At 39.8% G+C, this 15,600-nt stretch overlaps 2 protein-coding genes across 2 annotated transcripts; one reads left to right on the forward strand and one right to left on the reverse strand.

Annotated features, from left to right (window-relative positions):
• Positions 1–168: 168 nt before the first annotated feature.
• Positions 169–9,805, reverse strand: cdk5rap1 (CDK5 regulatory subunit associated protein 1). The gene is made up of 13 exons (XM_079999974.1): positions 9,399–9,805; positions 9,096–9,199; positions 7,697–7,731; positions 6,242–6,342; positions 5,492–5,702; positions 5,267–5,387; positions 4,133–4,363; positions 3,023–3,120; positions 2,864–2,919; positions 2,495–2,625; positions 2,230–2,379; positions 1,963–2,103; positions 169–425 (listed from the first exon to the last, which is right to left on the reverse strand). Exons 1-13 carry the CDS (start codon positions 9,670–9,672, stop codon positions 294–296), a joined length of 1,785 nt encoding a protein of 594 aa, XP_079856100.1. The 5' UTR covers positions 9,673–9,805; the 3' UTR covers positions 169–293.
• Positions 9,806–11,382: 1,577 nt separating this feature from the next.
• On the forward strand, positions 11,383–13,478 carry ghrh (growth hormone releasing hormone; the record flags this gene model as incomplete). Its single annotated transcript, XM_080000434.1, has 4 exons — positions 11,383–11,462; positions 12,527–12,622; positions 13,163–13,267; positions 13,349–13,478. The coding sequence occupies 4 exons, from the start codon at positions 11,383–11,385 to the stop codon at positions 13,476–13,478; spliced, it is 411 nt and encodes a 136-aa protein (XP_079856560.1).
• Between the last annotated feature and the right edge of the window lie 2,122 nt (positions 13,479–15,600).

Here is a 15,600-nt window from a genome sequence, read left to right on the forward strand (position 1 = left end):
ACTTGCTGCAAAAACCTGCCAGATCCTAAGTTTTAATCTTAGCCCTTATTATAAATCATATTTTAGCACAGATCATATGAATAATGATTATTCACAATATTGTACAATTTCCAACCAAATAAACAACATTCCATTCATGTATTTTATTATTTCAGAAGTATGTACATGACAATAAATATGTTAAATATCCAATTTTTGAAGTACAAATATCTGCTTATTTGGACTGCTTGGACTAATGATGGACTTATGAGGTAATACAAGGAAATGGTTATCTTCTCATAGATACTGTAGATCTAGATAAAAGTGTTGAGTGAGGAGGAAGCCAGTCTATCTTGCATCAAGCTCTGGGTGTGTGTGGCAGCGTCTCTCGGGGTGCTGTGACGCAGGGCGCGGCCTTGCAGGCTCTGGGAGCTGGACGACAGTATCTGCAGCAGGAAAAAAAAAACGAGACGAAGAATTGAATTAATATAAAGAAAGCTCAGCAAATGCTCTTTAACGTCAGCGTTCTGTCTGTGTGTAATTACACACGCCCACAAAACGAATGGGCCTGCTTTATAAAAATGTTTGTATGTACAGATTTGACCAGCAACCAGAAAAGGAAATATTATCGCATCATAAGAGAAATTTGGTGAGTTTCTAGGCTGTGAAATTGGTGTCGAAAATACAATGTATGTGTATGTATGTCTTAGATACAAAATTACTTTGTTGAATTCAGACATTATAGGCCATGCAGACACCAACAGCTGCACACAAACATTAGCCCAAATGGACATTAATATTATTTTATCATACTATATAAAATCCCATCTCAGTAAAACCATTGGCCTTTTGAAAGTAATAGCACGGTATATTGAGGTTCTTGATAACAGCTGATCAGTGGTGGAGATAAAAAGGGATTTCCATGGCATTGTCCAACGCTACCCACAGCCCCAGTCTCCATTCCTCAACAGGAAAGCATTTCAAACAAATGTGATACATGGAACCAGAATTGCATTCCCCTTATACTTTGATTGGTGATATTCTTAGAGTGTCACTGGGAAACATGTAGGACTCAGTAGGACCTTTTGATTATCTATGGATTCAGGAGTCAGTCTTTTTGTTTCAAGTAGGGCTTCGAGGTAGTGTTGAAGTATTTTGAAGCCACTTTGTTTGTTGCTTTGGCCTGGGCCCCCCCTGCAGTCATTTTTCCTTCCTCCTGTAACAAATATAGATTGTGTTCGTTCTCTACACCACTTTCCAGCCTTTGATCAACTCTGCGTTACCTCCCTGTCACCACCTCAGGTTGAAATAAAGGCACGTGAATAAACAAGAGTAAAACCAGAATAAACATGTTTCGATATATATCGACTTGGGCCCAATTTTCAGAACATCTTTGGTGTGCTTTGCAGGATATTCAATGGCACGTAACAAGGCCTGGGATCAGCGACCGTAAGCTCCGAATTGGAGAAGTAAAACAAGTATAAATTCTAAGGTGTATTGAACTATAATCATATAATGCCATGGTTTTCAAACTAACTTTTAAATATTTACTTTTGTTTTTGATTCTCTTCAGTGGCACTTTGCATTTTTTTATTTTATTTTTTAATGGTTCTTTTGGTTTTGTCAAATTATTTTGAGTTTCCACTGGTACCACTGGAACCAAGCGTAGCAACATCACAAGGAAAATTGTGGATTCAATTTGACGTCAATCACATCTCTTGTTTGCAAAGTGCGAAAGAACAGCCAATTAAGTCAGAATTCGCCGGGACAGCAAAGTTCCCATTGTGTAGATCTTTATTTGCAAACTCTTCTAATTTCAATCAAAACTACTCTGGAGGGTTTTTATTTTTATTTTTGTATTATACTTACGTACATGTTTGCCCCTCGTAGATTTAACAAGCCCGCCAAACACATTTGTTGCGGGTGTCCTTGTTTTCCTGAATGGAAGCAATATTTTTTATCCTCGAGTAACGTGTTTCATACCTCCACTAGTACGTAGTCTCCAGGCTTGACGGGGGCGGTGCTAGAGTCTGCGGGCTCTGCGACCACTTCCTCTTTGGGGAAGATGACCTTCACGTTACCATCGTTCCTGCCGCACATGTCCTGGGAAGATCTCTTACTTTCCTGCACAAAAGGTCACAAAAAGGAAACACATGGCAGCGTTGAGAAATGTGCGCTTGCCGATAGTCGAATAACTCCGGCGTTTCCAGGAGGAACTTAGCGTTGGGCGGCGGCGGTCGCCGTACTCACTCCCTCCACTAGGACAAGCTGCGTGCCGCCGACGAGGCGGCCGTTGACCGCAGCCGCCTCCTCTCTGAAAACGCTGATGACCTCCTGCAGCCGACGCTGCTTCACCTCCGTCGGCACGTCGTCCTGGAGACGGTGGAAGGCGTGCGTTTTCTGGAGGCGGAAGACAGTCGGGGAAAAAAAAAAAAGATCACAAAGGACGTTTAAAAATAAAAACTGATATGCAGGGTTGAGTTTATTTATCCACACACTGTGACATTGTGCTCACTTGTCTCATGCTGTAGGCGAAGAGGAAGCCCAGGTTGTAGCCCACCCCCCTGATGAGAGACAGGGTCTGACTGTGGTCTTCCTCCGTCTCTCCGCAGAAACCCGAGATGAAGTCGCTGCTCAGGCTCACGTCTGTGGAGCAGAAGTATCGCAGTTTTGGTTTTTCGTTAAAAAGTGTACGGAGGTCGAACAATGTCAAGCGCTAAATCTTCTGGTCGGGTGGTTTTCTACAATTAATTTTCACCAAACATCAAAATGTTCAAGGTAAACATACATGTACATAAAATACAGCCAAGATTCACTTTTTATAAACCGATACAGAGTGCCGTGGTCCTCTACTCGATATGGGATCCTTTTGCCAAGCATCTACCTGGGATGATCCTCTTGATGTTCTCCACAAGGTCTAGGTAGGCCTCTCTCGTGTAGCTTTGCAGGGTGGGAAGAAACCACAAGGCATCTACATTAATAACCTTTTTCCAGGTAGTAGGTCCGTTTCAAGGAGAGGTTCGCTGCACGGTGGTCGCTTTACCCGCGCCGCATGGCTTGGAGAACCTGGTTGCTGCCGCTCTGGGCAGGGAGGTGGATCTGCTTGCAAACATTGCTCCGCTCCTCAATGAGATGCAACACCTGTACAGAGACACAAGGGCGGGGTCCAGGCAGGTGAAATGAAGTGACACAAAAGCACTTTTTCACCACACCTCAAGTTTTTTCCAGCACCTTGACATTCTAGTGCGACTTTTTCCAAGTTAACTTTTTCAAGAAAGTGATTTTCTCACAAGAGGATGTTTATTTGATTTAAAAAATATATAGATTCATTTGTCGTTCTCTCACAATTTTTTGGATGAAAATTTGAGAATATTTTTACAGAATTCATGCCGATATTACAAAATTTTAATTGAAGGTCTTTCGAGTACTTTTTAAAGCACAATTTTTTCCATTTTCAAGGACTTTACACAACACAAATATAATACATTTTCATTGTGATCTTTATTCATTAAAAATATATTATAATCAGAGTCTCATTGTCGATTAGTATATGTATTTCTATACAATTATTCTCATTGTCATCTGCTATTATAAGAGTCTAATTCCAACCATGCTGGATTAAATTTACGTTTCCCTGCTATAAAAGCGACTGGAATTTTTTTTTTATTAAGTTACTATTTGCATTATTAATCTAGGGGGAATATCGCAGGTTTATGGTGTTTTTTTCAAGGACTTTTCAAGCAACATTACAATGTAAACCTGTTGTAAGACCTTCAAGACTCAATACATGCACTGTGGGAGTCATTTTGAGAAGCCTTTAGTCCAGCAAGATAATACACGCCAGTGTAGGAAACTCAACTAGACATAGATTGAAAAGATTTGTCTAGATTCCAGTCATTTTCATGTTTTAAGATTTGCGAACCAAATCAAAGCATTTTTTCCCTCTGAATGTTATGGAATGTTACATTTTCCTTGCTAGTTGCTTAACACAGTTTTAGTCCCCCTACCGACAATCACCAGCTGGTAACAAGACCGGCTGGGAGCGGTGTTGAGCTACGTTGTTGCCATAGTGTTTTTATGAAATTTTATGAACCCAACCATAGATGTATTCATCAGATATAAAATAAAACCCAGGTATCGTTGTGACACGCACCTCGTCTGGAAAATCCTTGGGATGAGGGGAGGTGAATCTGACCCTCATGTTGGGGTCCACAAGAGACACCCGGTCAAGCAGGTCGGCGAAGCGCAGCCCCCCCTGTTTGGTCCGGTAGACGGTCCCAAAGCCTTTGCTCAGCTGCGTCGGACTCTGGCCGCAGAACTGCTTCTCCGACGTGTCTCTGTAGCTGTTTACGTTCTGGCCCAGCAGCGTCACCTCCTTCACGCCCTGAACTCACACACACACACACACACACACACACACACACACACACACACACACACACACACACACACACACACACACACACACACACACACACACACACACACACACACACACACACACACATTCATTAAATGGCAAGGCCCGGGCCAGACTGGTAGTCAACATTACTTACTATTTTTGTAGCGCTCATTTGAATTGCCAGTGCTTTTATTATTGACCCAAAGCGATTATCAACTGCTTCTGAGATAAAACAGATCATACAGCACAATACAGGCTGGACTTAAAGCTTTCTCACAGCAGAGTTCATTCTGGCATTACAACATTTAATTCAAGCCTTTCAAGTACTTCTTTTAAGCACAATCTTTTTCCTTTTTCAAGGACAAAACAAATATAATACATTTTCAGTGTTATCTTTACACACACACACACACACACACACACACACACACACACACACACACACACACACACACACACACACACACACACACACACACACACACACACACACGTGTCTATTTCCAACCATGCTGGATTAAGCGTACATTTCCCTGGCATCGCCTGTGTGATTAGAGAACATTTTTATTATGTCACGATTTGAATAACAAAAACCAGAGGGAACACACAGGTTTTCAATGATGGTTTGTGGGATTTTTTTAAGCAATTTCCAAGCACTTCAAGCACTGGAAAATTGCCCCTTCTGGGCAGAAGGGGCAATTTTTAAGAACCCTGTCACAGTGGAAATACACTTCTATAAACTTCTAGCATTCTTGTTTTCTGAAAACCAGTCCCAATAAAGCACAAAACCAATCAAGCATTTTTTAATTTGTAAAGATCTTCTTCAAAACACGTTCAATAATAGGTTAACCAACTAAATAAGGTTATGGAATCTGGGTGACTTGCCTGGTCGGACAGCAAGCGGACCTCCTCCAGGATGGAGCTCACCGGCCGACTCCTCTCTCTCCCTCGGGTGAATGGGACGATGCAGTAACTGCACATGTTGTCACAGCCGCGCATGATAGACCTGCCAGTACAAAACACAGGCATCAGAGAGGAGAGAGGACACGATACGGGCTCCGGGGATAAGCAGGAATTTCTACGTGATCGTGGCAGACCCGTCGTACTCACACAAAAGCACTGTGTCCGTGCGGCGCATGGTGAACTGGCATGACGTCGGCGTAGGTCTCCTCTAAGGAAAGCAGCACGTTGCTCGCCCGGTGGCCACCCTCAGCTACCGCCAGGAGCCGGGGGAGATCCCGGTAAGCATCCGGGCCAGCCAGGATGTCCACCAGCTTCTCCCGCTCCAAAAGCTCAGTTTTTAGCCTCTCTGCCATGCAGCCTGGGCACACGCATGCAAACGGTAGTGATGTGGCCAACTACGACGGCTACTTACTATTAAGATGAGATTCCACTTTATTAATCCCTTTTATGGGCAGGTGGCAATTATGCTTAAATAAGTACAAAAATATATATCAATAATATGCAATGATAGTAATGCTAATAAACTGGTATAGTATATATCTGTATAGCCATATTTTATAAGTATACATATCTATCTACAATTTGGTGAGATATAAGCATAGTAGTGAACAATTGTGACATTACAATAATAACAGCAGTCCTAATGTTCTATTACATGCAAGCTAAATAGATAGACAGACTGATAGATTTATTGATAGACAGACGCTTAGCACATAAAAAAATAAAATAGAGAATAAAATTTACAAAAATAAAAAGTGTCAATCTAAGGGGAAAAAGTGAAATAAACAATAAAACTCAGTTAACTGTACACGATGAAATATCGCAAGATAATGGAAAATAAACCTGACCAATTTGACTTTAATTTAAGCAGTAGAAAAGTTAGTAAAAATGACTGACCTAAAATTCCGATTTTCATCGGCGTGTGAGATTTAAAGCGTTTTTTCTTCATGGCTGTGAGTTGCTGAAGTCGGTTCCAAATGGTTTGTTCGGCCTTTTCTCTGTTAAGTGTGACAAGAATCATACATGCATTAAAGGGGACTCACTTTTTCAGTGCTTGTGTACATACATTTGGGTCTCTGATGGGCCTACTAACACACAAACTGTGAAATAAGACAACCCCGTGAGTTTTTTGTGAGCTCTCTGTTTTAGAAAACATGTGGTGAAAAAGCCATTCGGATTTTCGATTTCTTCCTACGTCACATGGTACCTCAGTAGAATTATAACCGCCCCCGCTCCTCTGAGTAACTCCACCCACGGCTGCAGAATAACAATCTGGGAACTGCTCTGTTGGCTTACAAACAGCACAAATACTTTAAAAGAAAGGGGAATTAATACCAACTATGCGTGAAGAAACTGCCGACGATGGAAATGTAGGTATTTAAAAAATAATTTTGTTGTTTGTTTCTTTCTTTATAAAAAAAAAAAAAAATTATGCGATAAAGAACTGTGCGTTTCTTTAAACAAAACCTATTAAAACAGTGTGTTTTAATTGTAGTTGCATTCATTTTATTTTATTTACCGACGTTTACATGAAACTAAAAATCCACGCGTGCGGTGTCCCCATGAAACGAAAGACGGAACAATCCTTTAAATGAGGCCTTGTAGATCTAATATGAGTGAAGATTCAGCAACTGGATAGCTTATTTCTTGTCACAAACGTTTTTCAGAAACAGATTTCGATGTACTGATAAGGTGAAATTAGCGAGGGTTTACAGACTTAATACAATGAAACCCGGAAGTAAAGCTCAAACCCAATTGGCTTACGGAACCCGGCCAAAGCATCCGTAATCGATTGTCATCGGACCGAAAAATCTGGCATCGGTCGGGCTCTAAGAATAACTATGTGTGGAAGTTCCCAACAACACGGTTCCATTCAAACGGTTGTCCCTCAGAGGAATTTAATCAACTTTATAAACTTTTGGGAGTAAAATAAGACGGGCACGATTCAGACACGTTGCTCTGGAGCAAGAATATGTTTTTGACTGAGTTGGGGTGAGTAAGTAACATTTAAATTCCGCCACATAACTATGCATGCCGCCTGTAAATAAAATGATTTTTCTTAATCATCGTGTTTCAGTCTTTTGCAATGTGTTTTTATCATGCATGTTCATATCGCGATGACGATGAAAATACGATTTTTGGGGCTCCAGAGGGCAGATATTTTAAACCACAGATCAGGCATGTAGGAGGAACCGAAATGAGACAGCAAATCTGCATTGCGATTGGGTCCAGTAGATACCGATAGTACAGGAACCGGTGCCATATTGGCACCAGGATTTGGTACCCAACACTACTTACTCTATATCCAACGTGAAGATATAAACAAGAATTCAACCTGACATTAAAGCTTACCTTATCGAGCACGTAACGAGAAGGACCACATCTGCCTGTAAGTGTAAAAGATATGAAAACAACAGGCTGAGTTGAACGTGCAATGCTAAACCAATTCTGAGATATAATAATAATAATAGTAATAATAATAATAATAATAATAATAATATATTATTATTAAAGCTGTAGGCAGAAATACAGGGTCCAGGGTAGTCAGCCCTCATTAAAGTGTAATTGGTGAGCCAGCCCTTGCGATTTAAAGTCATAGTTTTCAACACCAATACGGCCAGTAAACGCCTCAGCATACGTTAATTCAAATGTTGTACTACAGAAGGTAGGTTTTCTTGGCGATTCTGTTATTGTTATATAATATCTTCCTAGAACATTATCTTTTATTCCAACAGACGTTTTCATGTCCTGATAAAGGATAGTTCCTTTTGTCAAAGTTTCAGAGAGTATTTTAGTCTTTTTAATTGTCAGTAATGGAATACACCTTTATGTTATAGAATGGAAACACATCTTGGCTTTTTCTATGAAGTATAACATTTATATTAGAGTACCATCCATGTGGAATTTGGCTTAATATCTAAGTACTTGTACAAATGTTTGTTGGGATATGAAGGTAAACATAGATACAGAGGTGCAGTTCTCACTCTTATCTCTATTTAAACTGAGAACTGTTTTTAGTATATATAAAAATATACTTATAAAAATCACATTGACTTGCACCGAGTAAATTAAAGAAAGACGTAACTAGTCCAGGCATTCACACAGATCCTCCACTGCTTCGCTGCTCCATTTCTTGGCTCACCCCGCAAAAGGTTTAGGCAGTTTGACTTTCTGCCTGCATGCGTAGATCAGGTGGGGAAAGAGGTGGTCAGAATTTCCCAGTGCAGTATGAGGAACGGTGTGATACACCTGATGGACGGTGATGTAGGAGTGATCCAGATTTTTTTTAAACCCCAAGAATGATAACTAGAGCTGTGCGCCCGCCATCTTAAACAATGCCTCACTTGTCTGCGACCAATCAGAGGTCTGCAGTGCTATCACGTGAGCGTTGTGGAGATGAGAAATGTAGCGGGGTTTTTGACATCCATAGACATCCATAGACTACTAAACGTCATTTTTTTACAACCAAAAACAATAGCCCCCTTGGGGCTGGACGCCTAAATATAGCTGCAGGCAGCAATGCACAGGGTCAAGGGTAGTCGGTGTGACGTGTATGGCAGCTGTCAGTCCCGGATCTGCACATCTGCGTTTCTGCTTTTGTATAGTCTGTCAGAGTTCGCGAGCAGGCCAATTGGAGCTGACAAGAATGAACAATTTGAACAAAAATATGGTTCCTGCCCTTCGGGCTGGACCTAAAGGCGGAGCCCTTCACAGGCCTGCGGGCTGGACCCCTAATAACATCCTTGTGTACCTGATGAAGATCAGTCGTACGTTGGAATCCCTTCTTCTGTAATATGGACCAGGCTATCTCGGTGTCGTTGACGTTCATCTGACAGCCGTACGTTTCAAAGCACACTGTAACGACACATAGTTAAGGGGGTAATTTCATAAGATGGGAGTGATGGGGTGGAATATTTCACTGTGTCCCCTTTCCTCCGAATAAGATGAGAATTTAGAATTTAGATGGAATGTATTTTACTTCGGGACACTTCGTCAGTCACTCGCGCACCTAAAAAAGAAATACTGGATGATTGTACCCAACATGCAAACAAACCTTTCCTTGAATTCCCCACGTCGGATTCCTCAGAGAGATATGCGTGTCTTTCACCGTGTCCCTCGCTGGCAACGGAGGGGTACAGCTTGTTGGCCAAGTTTCCTTTGACAAAATCCTGGAAACTGGGGCCAGAGGACACTTGGCTCTTGAACTGATCCAACCTCTTATTCTGTGGAGCGACACTGGAAGCCGACTGGGAGCACAGACAGTGTTGTACACGCCGCACACGTCGGGGGAACAAGAACTGCTGTCTTAACCCTATTATACACGCCATTATTATTATTATTATAAACCTTCCACATTCACCAACAATCACTGATAAACTCACTTCTCGCCACTAGCAGGTCGAAGTGCAACAGCCTTGAACTTGAACTTGTTTAAAAGAAAATATCAGTGAGTCCGTTCGCCTAACTTTTCCCCTGGTACGCACATATTTACGGTCCGTCTGGAAACGTGACTTCAGCGACAAAAAAAAAAGGTTCCGAACTTTCGGGAGTAAATCGTATAATTCAATCGGACCCCAATGACCCCATTCAACTGGCGGCCAAATGTGGCCCGAGTGTGAGTGCAGACTGGAACTTTGAATGCATTTCAAGGTCAGCGATGAACTGCATTTACATCGATTCTACCGGTTGTGCTTAAAGTGACAAATGTGCATTTAAGAATGTAAATACCTGAGAGAATATTATCCAGAAATGTATTGGATCATTTGAGGCTTTTTTTGGTACATTCATAATGATAATTTGAAGAATACGAAGGTCGTTTTGTATTTTATTTTTCTCTGTTTTACAAGTGTAGCTACACTCTCTGCAATTACATTTTTTTTTTTTTTGTCATTGCAAATGTTTTGTACATGAAGGTATGGATTTGTAAAATTCAAGAGAATCGAGAAAGGAGAGGGCAGAGAGGAAAGAAAGAAAGAAAGAAAGAAAGAAAGAAAGAAAGAAAGAAAGAAAGAAGTGAAAGAGGGGGTAGAGATCACGCTGACGCCCCAACATCAGGAAAAAGCCAAAAATGTGTGTGATGAGGAATTGCACGCATCAATGAACAAGGGAGCTGGCAAAGAAAATAAATAAAGAAACAAACAAGCAAACAAACAAACAAACAAAGACACAAGAAGAAAATAGAGATGTGGAAAGGAAGGGGTAGAGGAAGTGCTAACACACTTCAACAGCAGAAAAAAAGAGCGAAAACTTTGTGTGGTTAACTACTTCATCATTTTAGAATAACCATTTCCAAGTATTTATACACGGAAAACGAAAGAAGGAAAGAAAGAATGAAATAAAAAATTAGGAAGGAAAGAAAGAAGGACACACGTCAAAGAAGAGAGAGAGACGGGAAAGGAGGAGAGAGAGATCATGCTGACACACCTCAACATGAGGAAAGGGAGCTTTGAAACTCTGTGTCATTTAAGACTCTGTACGGTGTCATTGGGAATTGCAGGTCCAGTATAAACTTAGTATAAGCTCTGTGTGATAATGACAGAAACGCCAGGGACACACAAACACACACACACACACACACACACACACACACACACACACACACTAACGCAGCTACTAGTGTCTGATAGCTGTTATTACTCCACCTCGAGTTGGAGATGATGACAGCGGAGAGCACCACTGTCAGACACTGAAAGGACCGCAGCACACCTCAGGATCCACCACCAAACCACGGTACCTTCTGTACAATTTTACCACACACACTATCATAAAACACAATTTCATTCTGTTTTCGATTTTTTTTTTTTAAATTTACATCTGACGCTAGAACATGTTCACTGCTGTGGAAATATATATATATATTTTTTTTTTCTTTTTTTTCAACATTGTTATTGGAATTTGTGCCCAGTACAGAGATTTCATTTGGAGCCAAGTGAGAGGGGAAAGGGAGGGGGGAAACTGTGGTTTCAGCGTTTTTTCTAATGTAATCTCTCCTCTGTCGTTGCTTCCCAGCTGTACATTCCTCCCCAGCACCAGCACGGATGATGAAGAGCACTGCCTTGCTGGTGTTTTGTTGCTTTGTTTTGTCTTTATCAGGCTCCCCACTTTACCCTTCCTTCAGGTGAGTAACCACATCCTATTTTGCATGGACTGAATGGTTGAATTAAGATGAATAATTGTGTCATAAGCCTGTGGGAAAAGTGCAGTATTGTAATAAACTTAAAATTAAACACTTTGGCGAATGTTTTTAATGCTTTTTTATTTATTTATTGAATGCCCATTTATTTATGTATTTATTTTTTTAATATTTATATTTATTTAGAATTTTTACTTTGATAATCACGTATTATTTTCATGATTATTTTAATAAATTATTTAAATTGTAATTTTTACTATTATTTGTTCATTTTTGTACAATATAGCTGTTGTCATGTAAAAAAAAATGCAGAAAATTATTTTAAAAAATGGCATGGCTGCTCGATGAGATGCAGAATTACTTTTCACATGGCATTCGAGACATTATCTGTAAAATTGTGATTATTAATTAGTGAACAAATAACTCGCTTTGTCGTATCTTAGATACAACAGCAGATGTCAACATACTATGTCAGATTTTCATTTACGTTTTCAACAGCCAGATTTGAAACGCTTTAAAACGACGTTGAACATCTGTGATGACAAAAAGGTGAAAGGGGGGTGTTTCTGATTAGAAAATGAATGGTTGCCATGCCAGAGTTGACAGGCACATCCACGGCCACAGAGAGAAAGATATTTTAGACCATATAGCTACCCTGCACTTGTCATCCATTGCCCTCTACTCCTGATACGCTAGAAACAGAGCAAACGTCCAGATTAGTCACCGCGGTCCATTGTTGGAGTGCATTAACCAATCAATTTCAAGTGTGCCAAGCAGCCAAACATTTTAAGGACAACGGGAGGAAGGGACAAGTGGGCATTTTGCATTTACAAAAACGTTGTTATTCACACAGGAAAAGAAAAGAATACGATCATTTAGTTGGTGCAGAAAATGTTAATGGTATGAGATATGCTTTCAGGACTTAGTAATCACTGAGACCCATTGCGTCCCCACCACAATTGTGGGCATGATATTCACCTAATTGATTAGAAACAAGGTTGAATGTGACAAAAAACAACGGTGAACCGACTGGATGTGACACGTCTCAGGTTTGGTCAGAGAGACACGTCCATCCTGATGATAGAGGATCCGCTGCGGCTGCTGGAGGACCGCAGGCTTCCACCCGGGGACCAGATAGAGCTACGGTCAGAGATAATGTAGTAATAACCCAGTGATACTACAGTATAACGCAATTATAACACAGTAATAACACAGCCCAAAAAATATGATGGAAATTAGACATCTGCATGTATGATACCATCTAGAGACACTATGTTCTGGAGCCTAATAAGGATGTTGAAAAACATTTATTTTTAATGATGATGCTTGATACACAGCCTATTAATGAAACATATTTTGTGCGGTCATTATAATTGATGACCTAGACACATTTTTCAAATTACTTTAATAATGGAAGCCCTTGTGTTGCAAGATCAAAACTGCAAGGCTGTACTAATTCACCAGTTCCAGCCAGAAAAAAAAAAATCTGAAAGTGAAAACTATTAGCAGTGATGAAAGGTGTGACCCATTCTTGACTTTTGGTTGTTGACGAGTCTCAGTGAAAGGAGTCATTCGATTTTCAGACTCTTCCTTCATTTGACTCAGTCGGTTTAATACATGCATCACTATTATATATACATCTCCATACACAATGTCAGCCTTCATTGTCCAATTCACCCTTCCAGCTCTGGACGACATGCGGATGCCATCTTTACAAACAGCTACAGGAAGGTCCTGGGGCAAATGTCGGCCAGGAAGTTCCTCCAGATGATCATGGGGAAACGGTTAAGGTCAGCAGAGGTACAATTCATCTCCAAACAATTGATTCATAACAACAGGACCAAATCTTATAAAGCGACTTTTTCCACCAGAGATGATGGCGAGAGCTTCGTGACGCGGCAGCAGTCGGGCGCCTACGAGAGCAGCTACAGAGAAGACCTCACGCCCGTCCAGAGGCAGCAGAGATACAGGGCCGCTCACCAAGACGCTGAGAGGCTATAGCTGACCTGCTGTAGCCAAATATCACCATTGTCTTATTTTAGAAGGAAAAAACAAAGCAAAAAAAAAACATTTTGGGCCAATATCGAAAGGCGTGTTCAATTTCACAAATTCAAATATTAAATATGAATCCAAATTGTGGACAAAACTGAAGGTAGCAGTCATTCTCTACCACTGCATTTTTTTTTTTTAGGGAAATTCTTCTTTGGAACTAAACTGTTTTGCCATTAAAGCCGTCGAGATGTGTACAGTTAAATTTTTGCCTGTGGTGTCAATTAAGGAGATGAATAACTTCAAGCGGTATTGTTCAACCACTGCGCCATGAATCTTTTTCAAATTCCACTTTGAAATTGGCTCTTGTGTTGCAAGATGGAGATCTGAAAATTTAGATATGCGAGATTGAGTAATTCTGGCCTACTTGTAGGCCAGAATAACAACAAGCACAGGTAGACATGTTTGTGATGTTTCTAGTGGTTAACAGGATAATAACGTGCCATTTATTGTAAAAAGTTTGCCATGGAAGGATAGGTTGGCTATTTTTCCAACTCAGACCTTTTTTCAAATGTTGGTTTCAATCATTTACAGGAACAGCAATCAACGTTAAAGAATAAAATGCATTTATTTTATTTTTTTTTCAAGGAGATTGAATACGGTTATTTTTTTTAGGCCCGAATAGTATGCCCCATTGGACTGCATGTACTGTAAGCACGGCGAGAGGCTGCAGCAGAGTGGTAAGTTTTTCAATAGTAAAGCATCCAATGAAAAATGTCAAACCTATCCTTGAACACTGTAGTGGATGACACTATTTCTTCAAATATAAATAGAAAATCTTTAAGAGTTTTACTGAAAGTCACAATTTCTCATTCATCGGAATTGTTTTTTTGAAAGAGATTTGCACAAACCCTTTCCAACCTTTTTATAATTTTCATCAAGCAATTAAAAATAGGCCGAGCTGGAGCCATCACCCGGACAGAACCCCTGCATCCCATGTTCCAAGCCAGGAGATCATTGGAGAAAGTACTATCGCAATTAGTAAATGTACAAGATATTTTAACATTTAAGAGATAAGAAATCACTTTTTAAAAGTTACTAGTACTTACATATTAGTTACTAGTAACTATTCCGATTGTTACAAGTAACTTTTAAAATTGAACTTGTCAAAATGTATTAGATACTAGTACTCATTTTTTAGACAAGTAACTGTTACTAGTAACTATCGCAATATTTCTAGTAAGAATTTTGTGAGAAGTAATTTTGAGTAAGAATTTTGTCATTGAATCCTGTGGGGCTCCGTGTTGGGGTATTTGTCCTACTAGTATCTATTACCATTGTTACAAGTATCTATTGAAATTTTACTAGTCACTATTAATTGAGTGCTAGTACTTTTTTTCTGTTCAAAGTAACATTTGTCTTACTAGTAATAATGTATGTTCTATTTTATATTAACAGCTTTTTGATAGTTTAATTTAAAGTCTTACTAGTAACAACTGGGAAAGGCACTAGTCCCTAATGAATAAGTACTAGTATTACATTTTTAGTTCCTCGTAACACAGAAAGATACTAGTAACAATACCAAAAAAATGTAATAGCTAATGAATAAGTTCTAGAACTTAATACATTTTGACTTGTAAAAGTAGAATAGTTACCAGTAATGAGTACAATGATATTTTAAAATAATGAATATAACATCTAAGGGAATAAACGTTGAGTCAGACTCAGAACTTGTGTTGCCACGTTTGTCATTGTTGAGCCAAATTTGGCTAAAACTACTAGTTTAAATATTATCTATGAATCAATCAATCATTTATCTCTCCATCAATGTCTCACTCTGTCCATATAGGAAGCATTCAGAAATGACTGGTCTGTAAAAGCCTGTATTTCTTGGTGGGTGACAGAACATCTGAGTTATTTTACTGTAGGTTTTGCAACCTGCCAGGAACGAATGCTCTGTGGTCGCAATCAGTATGTGTGTGTGTGTGTGTGTGTATGTATATATATATAATACTGAACACCTGAATATATCTCGTTGTCTGTTACTAGTTCTGATCTGACTGTAGTTACTAAATTAAGTAACAGCGTCACATTTTTAATGAGTAAAACAAACATTTTCCTAGTCAGTGTGAAG

The sequence above is a fragment of the Zeus faber genome (assembly GCF_960531495.2).
Source record: "Zeus faber genome assembly, chromosome: 5".
Classification (NCBI taxonomy): Eukaryota; Metazoa; Chordata; class Actinopteri; order Zeiformes; family Zeidae; genus Zeus; species Zeus faber.

What these genes read in the sequence shown, in the direction of transcription:
- cdk5rap1 (XM_079999974.1), bottom strand. Translation starts at nt 9,672, where the DNA reads ATGGCGTGTATAATAGGGTTAAGACAGCAGTTCTTGTTCCCCCGACGT. An exon ending in CGTGGGGAATTCAAGGAAAG is followed by an intron (nt 9,200 to 9,398) that starts GTTTGTTTGCAT and finishes GTGTCGTTACAG; the next exon opens with TGTGCTTTGAAACGTACGGC. An exon ending in GAGACTACGTACTAGTGGAG is followed by an intron (nt 426 to 1,962) that starts GTATGAAACACG and finishes TTCCTGCTGCAG; the next exon opens with ATACTGTCGTCCAGCTCCCA.